Source organism: Schistosoma mansoni, chromosome 1 (genome assembly GCF_000237925.1).
Source record: "Schistosoma mansoni strain Puerto Rico chromosome 1, complete genome".
Lineage (NCBI taxonomy): Eukaryota > Metazoa > Platyhelminthes > Trematoda > Strigeidida > Schistosomatidae > Schistosoma > Schistosoma mansoni.
This window is the reverse complement of record NC_031495.1, coordinates 44,917,703-44,933,715: the sequence shown is the minus strand read 5'-3', so window position 1 is coordinate 44,933,715 and position 16,013 is coordinate 44,917,703. Positions and strand designations below refer to the sequence as shown.

Sequence of the window (16,013 nt, the reverse complement as noted above, 5' to 3'; positions counted from 1 at the left end):
TTTAGACGAGGATTGTCGACATGTATATTTCGATAACAATCATTCATATGATCCAAATGGAGTCAGATATAGGGCTACTACAACCGTCTACTGTTAGCATCCGAATTAACACTTTAATGTTTTCATAATGCAACCAGCCAACCTTATACCTGGTAACGTAATAGCTGCTAGTATCCAGAAATCCTACTGCTCTGAAACAAACTCACTCAAACTACAACATATACAGATTCACCAATAACGACCAAATAACTAGGATTAGTAAAGTCGAATGGCTAGACTACCAACCGTCGGATATTACGAAATACCTGAAACTGTGCCGAAACAGCAAGAGGCGAGCGAGAAAAAATTAATTGGTATATACTAGCTCGTCTCAAAGATATTTGATATTAGGTACGTCCAAGGTCAGCGCAATGTTTGTGTTACTCCGTTGCACCTAGACGTGTTATCTCTCGTACAATCCAGGTTAAAATGGTGAGTTGCCGTTATATATTTTATGCAATGGAATAAAATATAATGGATAGGATAATCCTGCGACACGACAACCAATGAGTGAGTTGGAATTACTGAGGATGCAGATGAATGCCAAGACTGATGAGGTATTGTTTTTACATAATTTATTAATAACATGATAGACTCTCGATTCAACAAGGAACATGGTTCGTTTGTGTGATGAGGTAAGTTCTGCTCATCATCGTTTTTTATTAGAACCTGGTAGCGACTCACTAAATTAATGAAACATTTAAATGTTTCATTACCATAGCAATTGCTATGGCAAGTATTCAACTTCCACCATAAATTAATTGATACAGTATCACTTTCGAACCATGCACAACAAGTGGTCTCTTATGAGTTTGGGATTCGTTAGAGTTCATTGAGCTTCTAAATACTAGCCTTTACAAACATGCTGAAATATGATTGCTAATAAAAATGTAACAAACAAGATTTTAACCTAAACAGTCTGTTATCTTATCAAACATAGTTTGGGTGATATTTTTTAGTTCATAAACTCAGGCTCAATTGTAACGCCTGGTCCGAAGTACCATAATTCGTGTAAGTATAGTATGAACTCAAAAGCTAGGTTGTAGCACTAAAATACATAATGATCAATGGTTTGAGAAAAATTAATGGTAAAAATCTCTTGGAAAACTAATCAGTTCCTCAAAGCCTGAGCTTTCCCTTGTGCTGTGTTTTTGCTTTTCACTCGTCGAGGTTATTATTGTTAATTTATTCCTAGGTAGGTGTTTGTGTACTTAATTTTAGACAATGTATTGCATCTGCTGATATTATCTGGTTGCAAAATCCCTAGTAGATGGAGCAGTTTTCAAGCATATTGACTTGAGTCTAAAAGTTGAACTTCTAAATCACTGTGCTACAACTCCACTCGATAAGACGATTACTCATTACTTAGTTAACTTTCTAAATCACTCAGCAAACGTATCCTTACACCTTGTGTGTGGTTTTGGTTTTTCAGTTAATCGCTTACGTTTGACAATGCTTATGTTCTTTCATCTTTTTCTGATATTTCGTCTTTAACGCAAGGCCTGTTGTAAAAACGAAGTAACGTATTAGGAGCCTAAACCAATAGGTTAAGAAAAGCCAGAGGTCGTTAACGGCTTTTTTAAAATTAATACATAGTTAAAGTCTTTCTCCACAGGCCTCCAAACACAAACAGAGAAAACGTAAATGCAGGCTTCTAACAACTTCACGTAAGGATCGTAAACCTCGGTGAGTGAAGAAAGCTAGTGAATTTCATAAGCTACAGGTAATGTTAGACAACTGTTCAGACTAATTTACTAATCTCTCCAGTAATTAAAAAAGTCTCAAGCGCTTTTGTGTCTAAACATTATGAACTACTTGTTGTTAATGGTTTCCCTGTTTTTTGTTTTCACTGCTCACCAATTTTAACTATCGTATCATAGTTATTCATTGTACAAGATGGACTAATATTTCACCCAATGAAGTCCGACTGAGTTATTATTATAGACTGTCGAGGTAGCATCTACGGTCAGCAGACATCAGCATCAACTAGTTGATGTCAGAATGTTACTAATCCTTTGAAAACACTGGTCTGTTATCAATAATTTTCAAACATTCTAAACTCAAATAGACCAAGTGTTATAAGCACAAGATAGAACTATTTGGACCAAAGCTGTATGCCTCTAAACTTTTGTCATCAAACTAACAGTATGCCAGTGCCAAAGATCATACAAACTACCACAATGCTTCTGTGATTTCGCTGTACCTAAACTGACCATATCTGTCATCATCATCACTCGCATCTACCCGACTTTAAAAAATTCTTGACATTTTGCAACAACTCATTACCATGAGTAAGTCCAGTCACAGCTTGTTTCCAGTCTTGTAGAAATACTTAAGTCTTTGATGATTCAAAGTACATCGGGCCTACGCAGGCAATGATGAACAAATGATTAAGTGCGATTTGTGTAGTTCCTATGTCATCGCATATTTAAATAATATAATCATCAGATCGAAGTCCGGAAAATCATTCTCTTGGTGGCGGATCTATGGTATTTATTTATTATTTATTTAAACACATAAATATTGGTACAAGGAAGCACCAGATAAATATGCGCCTCACAAACCTCATTCGATTTGTGTGGTAGCAAACTTGAAAAAAGCCGTCCCCAGAATATCGTCGCTAGGAAAATGGAGGAAAAATATCAAAATTAAACAACTTTATCTAAATCAACAGCCAGTTCACAATACTGAATTTCGATGGTTTTATCCATTCACTTCATCTTACATGTTCCGATATAAAGCTTTTGAGATGTTGACTGGTTTTCCAGATACGAGTTCCGTCTAAAAAAGACCCCTACAACACACTTCCGTCATGCAAACAAAAGATGGTGTTGATTTCAAAAACATATAACAGTACTCCAATACTTTTGAAAGGGTTGAAGAATTTGGCAGAGATTGAAGATGTTATCGACACATCCCTTACCTGACCAAAATGCCCACCGACCTCAAGCAATTAAGCATTTTACGAATTTTTCACTGTAATAACCAATAACATTGTATCGTAATGTAATAAAATCTGAAGTACTTCTTTTCATCCTGTTACTTTAGTTGTTGGTGTTAGGTTTAGAGTACTAGACAAATCTAGCAAACTTGTTGATAAAACCAAAAGTACCCATCGACTAAGTTGATTGGGATACGTCTTCCATATCCCCGATCACTGCCTACCTGGACATGGTGTTGTCTGGAGTAGCAGTAAGTTGGAGAAAGCTTAGAGAAGCTATATCAAGATGTTTTGTCAGTTCATAAAGTCATTGATTGTTGAGTTAACCCATGTTGGTGGGTACAAACTGCTTATTTGTTGTTCACGCGGTTAACTTCATATTTACAGGATTGCCGACTGGTGTTTCTGGTTATGCTATTTGATGTGATGAGTTTAGATATTCCGGTGGTTAGTAACTAATTAAGATACAATGAAAGCTTAAATAATATAATACCTGTAAAGAAGTTTTGAAATGGATAATAATTTGACTTATCTCTTTCAACTAATCTATCATAAGTTAATTATTGTTTCTGGCTCAGTTTCACAGTTTTTCCATGCTGGAAAGATATTTCCTACTCTCTAATCCAGAAGTTTTTGTAGTTCAGGACTCAAAAGACTATTTATTTATTTAAACACATAAATATTGGTACAGGGGGCCACCAGGTATATATGCGCCACACCAAAGGACAAATATGTATGGTGTTTTCTAAGCATTGACATATGTTCGTGAATCGAAATATTTTTCAACGTAACTCATTTCCCATACACACGTTTCTGTAGTGGACTTTAAGCCCGAATTCCCGTGTCACACTGGATGATACAACCCTAGTTTACAAATAGAAGTAAATAGATACGAGCTTTGAACCTTGAACCTATTAGTGAAAAGCAAAACACATTGACCTCTAATTTGTCTCTTCTCACTTCTTCCGTAAACGCTATGGTAATAAGATTTTTGCGATCAAAACTCAAATATCATGTTCTCTATTTCTATTTTGTTTTACATACTGTTTTTCATTTGTTAAAGGTATTCTGTCAATAAATTTTTCATTTCTGACAAAACTGTGTAAAGTATTTATATTTATCGAACTTCTGCTTTTTTGTAATTTCAGAGTACAAAAGTGGGTGCTCAGACACTGGGAAAGCTGGAGTCCCAAGGCCGTAGGTTTTCAATTTATTTGTATAATTTTGAGCATCTTGTCATATGCTTTTACTTTTCAATTTCTTACCATATATCTTTGTTTTTCTCTCTAAAATCATGATTAGGTTGTGTCTAGAGAGAAACCATGAGATGTGTTATTTAACTGAGAAAATTACCAAGTATTGTTTTCTAGTCGTATAAAGAATCATAGAACCCTAAAGAAATAATCAGTATCTTTTTGTTGTGAATACCAGGACGGTATCTAATAGTAATCCTTTAACACAACAGAGAATCTAGAGAGCTCGCTCTTTAGGCGAGAGAGTTCGATATGCACATTTTGACCGTCATATTCTATAAAATTCAGAAGCCTAAATTATGGATCGATTGCTTGGTAGCCAGGGTATTCAATTCATATTCTCTCATTCATAAGATTCGATTTCCACCCCACGTCTGACTGACAAGTTAACCCCAGGACAGAAAGTGAAATACCACAGAATTTGACTTGATTGTCGAGTTATAGCTGGTTTTTGAATGTTAGTTCGTCCGAGCGTTTCGTTGTTAACTAAACAGGCAAATAAAAAACTATGCGAATTTGATTATATAATGATGATGTGAAAGAATAAACCCTGTTACTACTTGGTGTATGTGTATGATATCCTACCATACACCTATTCGATGAATTTGGACGTGTCTGTGGAATACGGATGATAACATGTTTCAACTAGTTGGTTCCCATTAGAAGTCCATATAGAGAAATAGTTAAATGGTTGGAAGTGATATTCTGTGACATATTAATTTACGGAGTTGTAAAGTTAACTGCATATCGGTTAAATAATTATCTTGGGACGTACTTTTGTGGATATACGAAATGCTAAGACGTCTCAATTCACACAACAAAGTTACATCATGCATAAAGAGTTGCAACTTAAAAAATCACGAATGAGGTAATCTTCAGCACTCTAGTCATCGAGTTATTCGCTAATAGGGTAGTTGGTATGCTTTTCATCATTTTCGAGTTTCCCCATTTTCGTCCTCACTGGTTAGTACATATCTATTAATCCGTCAATCATACTCAGGGTAGAACTTGGCACATATGTACGTCGGTTGAAGTTCCCATACCCATGGACACACTGAAATGAAATTGTCAAAAGAGTTTCCAGACTAATAAAGGTAGTAACATTATTTGTGATAATAGAAATGATTGAATATTGATACTATTCGAGAGGAAAATACGAGTTCGCTGATTAAAAAGATTATAAGGAATTAGAAACTAAGGTATTTTGTGAAGGCAAAGAGTAGATGGACCTACGACATTGTGAACGATTGTGATCCATGTCACCCAGAATCTCCAATTATTGGTTACGAGGATCACACAGACGCGAACTAGGTAGTCTGTACCTACATATATGACTTAATCAGACAGTCAGTGGCTTGATGGAGTTATGCCACGGTTTGGCTTGGTTCCCCTTATCTTTCTCCCAACCAACTTGTAGACCAGCGAAGATGTGTGGTCGAGGCGGTCGGTGGATGGAGATATGTAATGCATGTGGTGACCGTGTTGTTCGATAAAGATTCAGTATGTGATTAATCGATTTTTTATTTTTTACCTAGTACCGTGGGTGTAACTTCAGTATTGCTCACTAGGTTTATTTATTTTATTTATTTAAACACATAAATATTGGTACAAAAAGCACCAGATAAATATGCGCCTCACAAATCTCATTTGATTTGTGTGAGGGCTGAGATACTGCCCAGGTGCCCGAACTGAAACAGGTGGTTTTCTTAGGGGGCCACACCCCGAGCCTTTGACCTGAAGGTCTAGTCCACAAGGCAGTGGAGCATCGTGAGGAGATGCAGTCCCATGGTAGCCGGTGACCAACACTAGGTTCATACGCCATTTGTTCCCTCAGGATACTGGAGCCAGCCCATGTGCACCATTGGTTTGGAATCAGGGTTTTCCAACTCCCCTAGGTGGACCCTCCATGTCCACCAACCCGGTTAAAGCACCGGACATTCGCTCTTCGTCCTCTCACTTTCGTAAACAACACCCCCACCACGAGAAGGCAGTGAGTAGGACTTCCCTGGCAGAGGCTATATATTCGCGTGGCCATGTGAAAGCATTTCGAGGAGAGCGGACTCTAGTCACTCTCGACCGTACCAGGGCATTTGGGGGTTCACTTGGTGATCTCAGAATACACGAGTGATGCTTCGAAGACACTTATGATCAAATGCTCGTAGTGTAAGAAGATCGTCACTTGTTCAGCGGGATGTTTTCCGTTAATAAAATAGAAGGGAGCGAACTGGTGTTCAGTGTACTTGTCGTTTTGTTGGGGGGTGGGTGAATATCTCACTTATGGTGAGGGTGACTCAAGTTGGCAAAAGTCGACCGGACTCTGTGAATTAGTGTTAAGATTTTTTCACACACCAAACTGTCACGACTGGTGATACTCCCAATATAAGTGAGATGGTCTGCGCACTCAACTAAACCCCGTATCGTTAGTTGAGGCGTTTGGACAGACCATTGGTGAAGCAAGATTTTAATTAGGAGAGAGGGAGAGAATGAGAAACTCATGATAAAATCCACTTACATTTTCAACTTTTCGGTCATAGTCGCTGTTAGGTATCGTTGCGTCTAAATATCATGCTCACTTATGCTGGGAAGAACGTCACTTTGACGGTTAACTAACTGATTTCTTGCTGTTCCTGAAATATGCTCCTGATTTTTTTGTCGTTAAGATTTCTGTGCCGTAATCTGTTTGCGTCCAGTTAGACAAAAACGAATTTCTTCTTGTATTAGTGCATTATCAGAGTCTAGATGCGTACACCGGAATGAGTGGCCGTCTTCTTGTCGGGCCTTTGACATTGGCTGACGGTGATACGGTCTGTTTGGGTCCATCCTTGGGTTGATCGTGAAAGTTTCCATGTCAGATAATCTCTGTCTTGCTGCTAGAAGCTGGTGCTTGCTATGAATAGACGGTTATCTGAGCGCTCTTTTAACAGACGATCGCCATTGTTTATTCGTTCAGCTGGACACTGTGAGATTTATTTAAGTGTCTTCTCCTTTTGCTTAACTTACCTACCTGTGCGTTAAAGTCTCATGCTACGATTACTACGTCTGAGCGTTTGGCTTTTTGTAGGAGGGCAGAAAGCTTTCTGTAAATCTCTTTTACTTCATCCAAACTGCAATCAGTGGTAGTGTATGCAGAGACGGCGAAGTAGAAACGGCGTATGCCTGAATTTTTCCATGTTATAACCACAGCATTTAGTTAAATAGTGCACAAGCAACTGTCTACTGTAATTCAGTTTTAGTGATTCCGTTCTGCTTCGGGAATAAATGTTGATATCATTTGCAGTAAATGGTTATAAACTTTTATTCAATTATTGCTCCGTTCTACGTTGATATATTCTATGGCCATAAGACAGGCTTATTGATTAATTCATTTCTAGAACAACTAAGAGGGATCGATTCGGATATGGATAATATTCGTGAAGATCTACACGAAGCACAGCGTGACCTTGATGAGATCGATAAATGTTGTGGTTTATGCGTTTTACCATGGAGAAAGTAAGTTACATATTGTATTTTAAGGTATCTGTTAGTAGTTATGTAACCTCCGAATATTACCATCAATAATAGAAAGGGCGGGGTGTGTGAATTGATAGTTTTGCCCCAGAATCGATACTCTAATTCTAAAGGAACAGATTGCCGAAAAAGGAACCACGGATTAACTGGTTAAGTAATGTAAGTGGACACCAGTATGGGATTGTGAAGATGGTATAACTTCATAGAGATCACAAATCGATCTGAGTTAGACAAATGATGAAGACACGGGAGCACTGGACGACCGTTTTGTCCCAGTATGTGGTTCCTCAGTAGCGCACATCCACGACTACAGCCGGCGATCGAATCCAGGGCCTTCGGTATCGCTCGCGAATGTTTAACCTCTAAATCACTGAACCAGCATCCAATGGTGTATAGGTTTGACTCCAATGAATTAGAGATATTGAGCAACCATCTCCCACTATTTTGGGTTTGTGTGTTATGCGCTACTTATATGGACAGATATCAGTAGTATGCAGCTGCGATTAGAAATAGGATTCTTACAAACAAGAGAAAAATGTGAAAAAGAGGAAGAAAAATAAAAACAATTGGAGTCGCAACAGGAATGGAACGATGGTGGAGTTTGTAAGAGACAGTTCAATGAAGTTGTGCAAATGGTGTATTCAATGTATTGTTGTTATATTTTTGACAAACACAGTCTAGTTTTGCTTAGTACAATAAATTGGTCTACCCTAACCAAGTTTTTGTTCATTAAATTGGTACCTTCTTCACACCTGACTCCAGTGTTCATGGCTTCGCAAGCGTATTGTACTTTGGTAGTTGTTCATTTCAAACGCCAATCTCATCTGTAAAGTATAATTTACCTTACATCTTTCTGTTTTTAATTTTCGTTTAGAGTCAAACCGGATACGAAAACACCAAAATATCCAACGAGTGGGAATGGTTATCAAACTGGAACTAATAATAATTATCAAGTTAACTCTTATCAGCCACAGTCAGGATTCCAAATCCAGCAAAACCAACAAAAGAGTGGGCCTTTTATCACCAGGTATACAATTTTATTTCTATTAACTTCTTTTATTTCTCCCCATTTTTGAACTGCTTGATTATACTTTATTCAGTGTCTTGAATTAATCATTAACAATGTACCAGATACATGTGATAAGTAATAGTTACTTGAATACTTTTTCTCCTTCCTCCGAATCCTACATAAATAGTAGATAGACTGTCCTATAAATGCATCACCTGTGGTTTCTAAAACTGTTATCTTACAAAATTTAGAGTATATCAATCTTATCCTCTTCAAAACGTCTTACAATCACGGCAACATACTAATATAATCTTTTTTGCCGCTGTTCAAAACACATTTAGTAGTCTTCAAACGTTAGAGCTCTTCGGTTGTTTCATTATTTTACGTTTTATAGTTTCTGATTAACTACTTTCTACTTCAGAGACAATCAAAATCTCAAGGTGGTACTGAATTATTGGAGTATGATTTTCTATTTTATCAAGTAACCCTGTAATTTTGTGCTAAATAGTTGGTTGTGCTCACCTGTGTTCTCCTTCACTACATTTGTGTCTCTGCCTCCACTAAGTATGAAGATTCCATGGCCGGAGGAATTTGGGGGCGGAGGTGTGCTGAGCTTCCTGAAGGAGTTTGAGGCCGTAGCGGAGCTGGTGGGAGTGAAGGAGCCTAAGGCGAAGATGATGGTGCTGAGGACGCTGCTGAAGAACAGGGCGAAGGCTGTATATGACAGCTTAGATGGTGCTGGTGGGAAGATGGCATGGGAGTCAATCACAGAGCTGTCGATCACGGAGTTCGACAGCCCAGTGGACAGGGAAAAAGCGCTTCACAAGTTTCGGCTGGAGAAGTTGTCCATCGATGGTCACCCGCTAGTACTGGCGTTGGAGCTCACCAGGTTCTTGCGCCGCGCGCTGCCGAATCTGGATGAGGAGTTGGAGGTATAGTTGTTGGCGTCGCAGTTTATCAAGAGCGTGCCTGCCAACGTTTTCCAGCAGCTGAAACTAGTAAACGCCTCACAGCTCATGGATATCAGTGAACTGGCGAAGGTGACCTGACAGTTGATGACCCGAGCAGTAGCTCCGGTCGGGAGAAGAAGTCAGGAAATAAACGGTGTCGAGAAGAAGATTGAGAAGCTGCAGCATGAGATTGCTGCAATACGAGTGAATCATGAAAGGAATGATAAGTGTTACGCTTGTGAAGGGATAAGACATTGGAAGATAAACTGTCCAACAAGATGAAGATGCAGATATTTCGGGCGTTATAATGCGTGTTCTTTCTACCTGGGGGTTGTTGCACTAGTAGATAGAGGAGCAGTCTACGTGAGAGTGAACATAAGTGAACAAGATTTAGTGTGTCTGATCGATTCAGGGGCATCAGTATCGTTAATAGTCAAAAAGCAATGTAGGAGACTCAATCCATGTGCACTAGCAGTTCACACCATAGGAGGGCACATGCTAGAGGTGTTGGGTGTGTCAAATAGTATCGTAAAAATGGATGATGCTGAAATAAATTTCCCGTTCTTAGTAACCACAAGCCTATCGAGACCGATATTAGGAGCAGATTTCTTAAGAGAAGTAAAAGCAATAGTTGACTTAAGAAGCTATAAGTGATCACAAAGTATGGTTCATTCCCAATACGTGAAAGTAGCGAAGTGGCTGAGAGAAGAGTAGCAACAGACGTTTCGACGAGGAAACCAAACATTAACGAGTTGTGCACAAAGTATACGAAACTATTCACTAGAGACAGCCGTACGGATTTTGTGACAAAGTAAAGCACGAAATCCCGTAAAGAACAATCGAGTAAATATATTTGCAACACGTCTTGTCCCTGTGCATTTAGAGGCTGAAGTAAATCGACAGGTCCAAGAGATGTTGAAAGAAGGTATAATTGAGGAGGCGGACAGCCCATATAGCTTACCGTTACTCTTGGTAAAGAAACCGAATGGAAAGTATAGATTTTGTGTCGATTTTAGATAACCAAATAACATAACATAACTGTAACCTTATGCAATGCCAACAGTAGTGGAAACATTAGATCGGTGTTTACGGTGCTGGATTTCCGGTCAGGTTATTGGCAACTGCCTATGAAAGATAACGATCGAAACAAGACAGCATTTACTGTACGCGATAAACATTACCAATTTCGATTAATGCGGTTTGGATTGGCGGATACACCATTTACGTTCAGAAGACTAGTAACGCTGCTGCTCAGGGGTCTAGATGATGTCGAAGTGTATGGCGACGATGTAGTTGTGTACAATCATACAGAAACATATCACGTCGAGCATGTGGAAGTGGTCTTAAAGCGAATTGAAGAATTCGGACTTTGAATTAATAAGGACAAGTCTCAGATAGCGAAAAGCAGCCTCACGTTATTGGGGCGTAAAGTGGGAAATGAAGGAATTAAACCACTGCCGGAGAAAATTCTAACAGTAAAGAGCATTGCAGTACATAATTCGGATAGGAAATTAAGACAGTCCCTGGGAAGGGCGGTGTTCTACAGTCGGTTCATCAAGAACTTCAACGAAATAGCAGCACCCCTGTATACATTTTTGAGCAATACAAAGTTCACGTTGACCGAGATCGCCCAAGAAATGTTCAACCGAATCTAAAACATGCTAGGCGACCTCCAGATGACACTCAGACTGCCTTAACTCCAGAAACCGTTTACAGTGGCCACAGACGCAAGTGATCATGGTATAGGTGTCGTCTTGAGTCAGTCTGAGAGAATGGTGGAATACGCAAGTCACGTTCTCACGTCCGCTGAACAGAAGTATTCAACTATCGGAAAGGAGTGTTTAGCGATTGTGTGGGCAGTAGACAAATGGAGACTGTACCTTTTAGGTAGATGATTTCACATGGAGACTGATCATAAACCCCTGCAGTGGCTAAAAACAGCAAGAGACCCCTGTGGGAAGTTGGCGCGATGGATGATACGACTTCAGTATCGGCCATGTCCCAGGAAAGGAAAAAGTAATGGCCGACTACTTGTCAATACCAGACATGGAAGCTGAGCTTCCATTGACAACATACGCAATGACTAGTGTAGAGGGAGACTCACTAGAACTTGTCCGGAAGCAGAAAGCTGACCCTATACTTCGAGAGGTAATCAGAGTGGTAAAAGAGGGAGCAGACGTCGACAAACGAGCAATGGACAAGAAGGTAATTATGTTGCTTCAGCAAAAGGAAAGACTGAGAGTGAATGAATATAGGGCCCTGATCTGTCAGGACGATGACGAAAATTGGGTGGATGTGATCTCGAAGGACTGGCGGCGTAAGATGATACATGAGTGTCACGAGGTAGCGCATATAGGTATCTCAAGAACGACAAATTTACTACGACAAAGTGCATACTAGCCAGGCGTGAGAGACATTATGACCCAATACGTGTTAAATTGCGAGCAGTGCCAACTAATGAAAAGCGATCGATACACACAACCGCCATTGCAGTCAGTCCCAGTAACCTCAGTCGGTGATCTATGGTCGGTGGATGTGATGGGACGATTTCTACAGACGGCGAGCGGTAAGCAGTACCTGCTAGGGATAACGGAACATGATACACGTTGGGTAGACGTCGTACCCATTGCAGACCAGCGGGCAAAAACAGTGACCGAAGTAGTTATCCGGCATGTTGTAGTAGGTCACGGAATACCGAAGATGATATTAACCGACCAAGGTCCCTATTTTGAAAGTGATGAATTTAAAGCCCGTCTAAAACAGTTTGGCATCAAGAGGATACAAACTACACCGTATTATCCCCAGACTAACGGGCTTACAGAAAGAAACAACCGGACGTTAAACGAGTGGTTAGCCTCTAAAGTAGGAGATTGGGAAAAAGAGTTACTATTGATTTTACTGGCGCATCGTACCCTCATACAAGTAACAACCAAGGAGTCACTCTTCCTGCTTATGTATAGTAGACAGCCACTAACAATCGTTTCTGAATGTTTTTGCACATTGTCGTATACTTACTGGTCAGGCTTTATCCTTACAAGTGAATTGCGACTTTCACCAATCATTAACTGAATGAGGACAGGCCATCTAGGTCACACTCACTCAAGATAATGTGCGCATGAGTAAAATCCTTTCTATTATTTCCTTAATTATGACCATAATCAACAACCTTATTAGCTCAGGCTATTTCTTCAATACTATTCAATCTTATTAGTCACTATCGATCTCATGAAATGCTTAATCTCTATTGTATCAATAAAACATAATTAGTTGTTATAAGGTGCTCTAATTAACTATAAAGTCTATCATATATGATGAAGGCCTGAAGCTGTGGCTTATGAGCAATAGTTTGAAATTAATTTCGCCTATCTAAATTTTCTTATAAGCAATTGAATCTCTAGTTCAGTGTTTATTAAATAGAAAGTTGTTTCTGTTGGAAATGATATTTTCCTTTTTTCAAACTGACTCACAGAATCACTAATGACGCTCGTGAAGATGAAATGGAACAGAATTTACAACAAGTTTCAGGAATGGTATCGCAACTTCATTCTATGGCTACTGATATGAATCAAGAGATAACAACACACAATCAGATTCTTGATCGAATCGACCAAAAAGTTTGTTTTTTGCACTTTTATTTTATTGTTCACTGTTTAGTACTGTCATCCTTTTTCGCTTACTCCGCTAATTATCGACATCATTGAAGAACTGTGAGGTATATTGATCAAGAAAGTCGAATAGTATCACTAGCTGTCATACAACAGTCATATATTATGGCTCAAAGCCCGTGAGTACACGATTCTGTACTTGGTAAATGAGACTGATAACGTGAGTTAGTCGTAATTCAACAGTCTATAGTAATTCACCCAAGCTACCTTGTTTGGCAACTCTCATCTAATTGCCCCTGAATCCTTATGACGTGTACCTGACATTGAGTTACAGATAAGATGTGCGAAACATGAGGTACCATGAACGAGAGTTTATTCTGGCCCACTTTTCTCTCTATTTAAATTAATGATAGTTTAAGACAATATGATACTATAATATCTTGCCTGTCTACACGGGAAACTATTTGCTTTTATTCAGGCATTAGGATTAAAGTTGAAAAAAGCCTGTTTTGTATTTAAAACTTCACTAGACATTTTCAAATATCCATAGAATAAAATTGGTTTTCTTTCATCCCTTAATCACTACTCAGTCGGCATACTAATCAATAAAATTATATTTTTAGATAGACGGATTAACAGTCTCTTAGGTTTTTATTCCTGCAATACAATTTATAACTATGTACATGGACGTTTCGTTAATCCAAGCCAAAAATACCCAGTTTACCTTGTTTAATTGGTTAATTTTAATGTAAGAAAAACAAGATTCCCTAATGAAATAATTATTAGCATCGGAAGTTTATGTTGATTGTTCAGTTTGTAGTTTATATCATGGACTGAATTTAGCTAGACAACCAAGGAACACTGATCGCTGTTCCAGTTTAATTAATATAGGATTTCTATTTTACGTCCGACAGGGTTGAACTCCATTAGTCCCGGCTACTAAAAAAAAGACACTTATACTCACTGGACGACAAACAACACTTTTCTGGTCAATTCCAATCAAAATAATGAGAATTCATATTCACATCTTGTTTCAACTGGATAGAAATTTGTTTGTTAACTGGAATCAAGTGAAATCTTGAATACTTGTTTATAACTTTTAGTTGTTACACTGAACGTTAAATTATATAAAACTAATTTTCATAGTTGAAAGCGTGAGTCAATTGAAGCTAGACCACCAGGGAAAACCTGGAAACACTGGACGGCCATTTCGTCCTATTGTGGGACTCCTCAGCAGTGCACATCCACGACCTCGCCTCGCGGGATTCGAACCCAGGACCTACCAGTCTCGCGGCAAAGCACTTAACCGATAGACCACTGAGCCGGCATCCGATGGTGTTTATGTTTAACTTTAACCAATCCACGAAGTAGAGCAACCGTTCACTAACCATATGAAACGAATAAACACCACTTTTCCTTGAGAAATAGTTATGGAGTCAAGAAAGTGAAAGATATCAAATTGTTTACAAATAATCAAATGTTCCATACTTGAAGCATAAATGGCTTTTCTTAATTATAAATGATCTATAATTTTACTCAACACATTCAGTACTTAGTTAACCTAATTGAGCTAAGAAAATGAACTGCATAGGAAGCTTCATTTGCTGAGTAATACATTTTTACAGCTCATATGTATTAATTAGTGTTAGTGTGTATAGTCAAAACTTGAAGCCCTCGAATTCGATGGTGAATCTTAACAAGTTGAATAATCTAACCTTTTATTGGAGCTTCCTTACCCTTGAATTTAATGTAGTATACAATCTCGGTACTTTGTGCGACATCACGATAGGCCCAATCTGATCTGTTCATCGTATCACCTTCTACTTTAATCATTGTGATGATTACGTTTGGAATTCTTTTTACGTTAAAGTCTGTAAACATCTCATTATATTTTCAAGTATCTCACTCTTTCATGTAGAAATCAATTATTTTTAAGAACCGTATTTCTTTCTCTTTTATGGAGATTTACTAAAATTTCTCAGGAGTTAAAAGGAGCCAGTTAATTTAGGGATGTAAATGCATCGCGTCTCAAGGAGTGGTATTCTGGTGACTAAAGCACTTGGTTTTCTCCAAGTAGCTTTTAATCCCTCTTCACCTTTACTAATGTGGACACTCGGTACTTTCACACTACTGAAATGTGACTCAAATCCCTGAGTACCTAAATCTGTAGTTGGTGGATGCGTTAATCATGTAAAATCCTTGTGTCTATGTAGATGTGTTCTGTCGTATAGTCTATGTATTTTTTCAAGTGGTAAACGAATGTAAAATGTAATCTAGTTGTGATATTTCTCTTCAGAATACATTTTTTAAAATTCTACTTATCCAAATATTAACTTAACGCATCAATACATTGCTTTCTAGGCGCAGTATAATCAGTCACAATTGGAGTTCGCTCAAAAGAAAGCTGATAAAATTTTAGGGTAAGTTCATTATATATACATATATACTCAAATGAATTCATATAGTTCATAACGGAATCTTAGTTATATAATTGAAATATGTTATTTATTAATAAATCTATTGATAAAGTTAACCAACATTACTGACTAACTAGTACGAAACCTAGGTCCAGAGTATCTTAACGACTAGCTCCAACCTTCTAACATCTTAATTTAATCGTATGATTTCCTTATTTTCTTGAAATCCACACTTGAAACTCATTGCTCCAAAAAAACACCAGGCTATGTTCTCTAATACTCGTTAGATTAT

The 16,013-nt window shown here is 38.3% G+C and overlaps 1 protein-coding gene across 1 annotated transcript; it reads left to right on the top strand.

The window, feature by feature from the left end:
- Nucleotides 1–551: 551 nt before the first annotated feature.
- Nucleotides 552–15,728, top strand: Smp_164210 (putative synaptosomal associated protein; the record flags this gene model as incomplete). The annotated part of the gene is made up of 7 exons (XM_018794562.1): nucleotides 552–596; nucleotides 633–674; nucleotides 4,129–4,177; nucleotides 7,605–7,722; nucleotides 8,615–8,767; nucleotides 13,169–13,313; nucleotides 15,666–15,728. Exons 1-7 carry the CDS (start codon nucleotides 570–572, stop codon nucleotides 15,726–15,728), a joined length of 597 nt encoding a protein of 198 aa, XP_018648963.1. The 5' UTR covers nucleotides 552–569.
- Nucleotides 15,729–16,013: the final 285 nt, after the last annotated feature.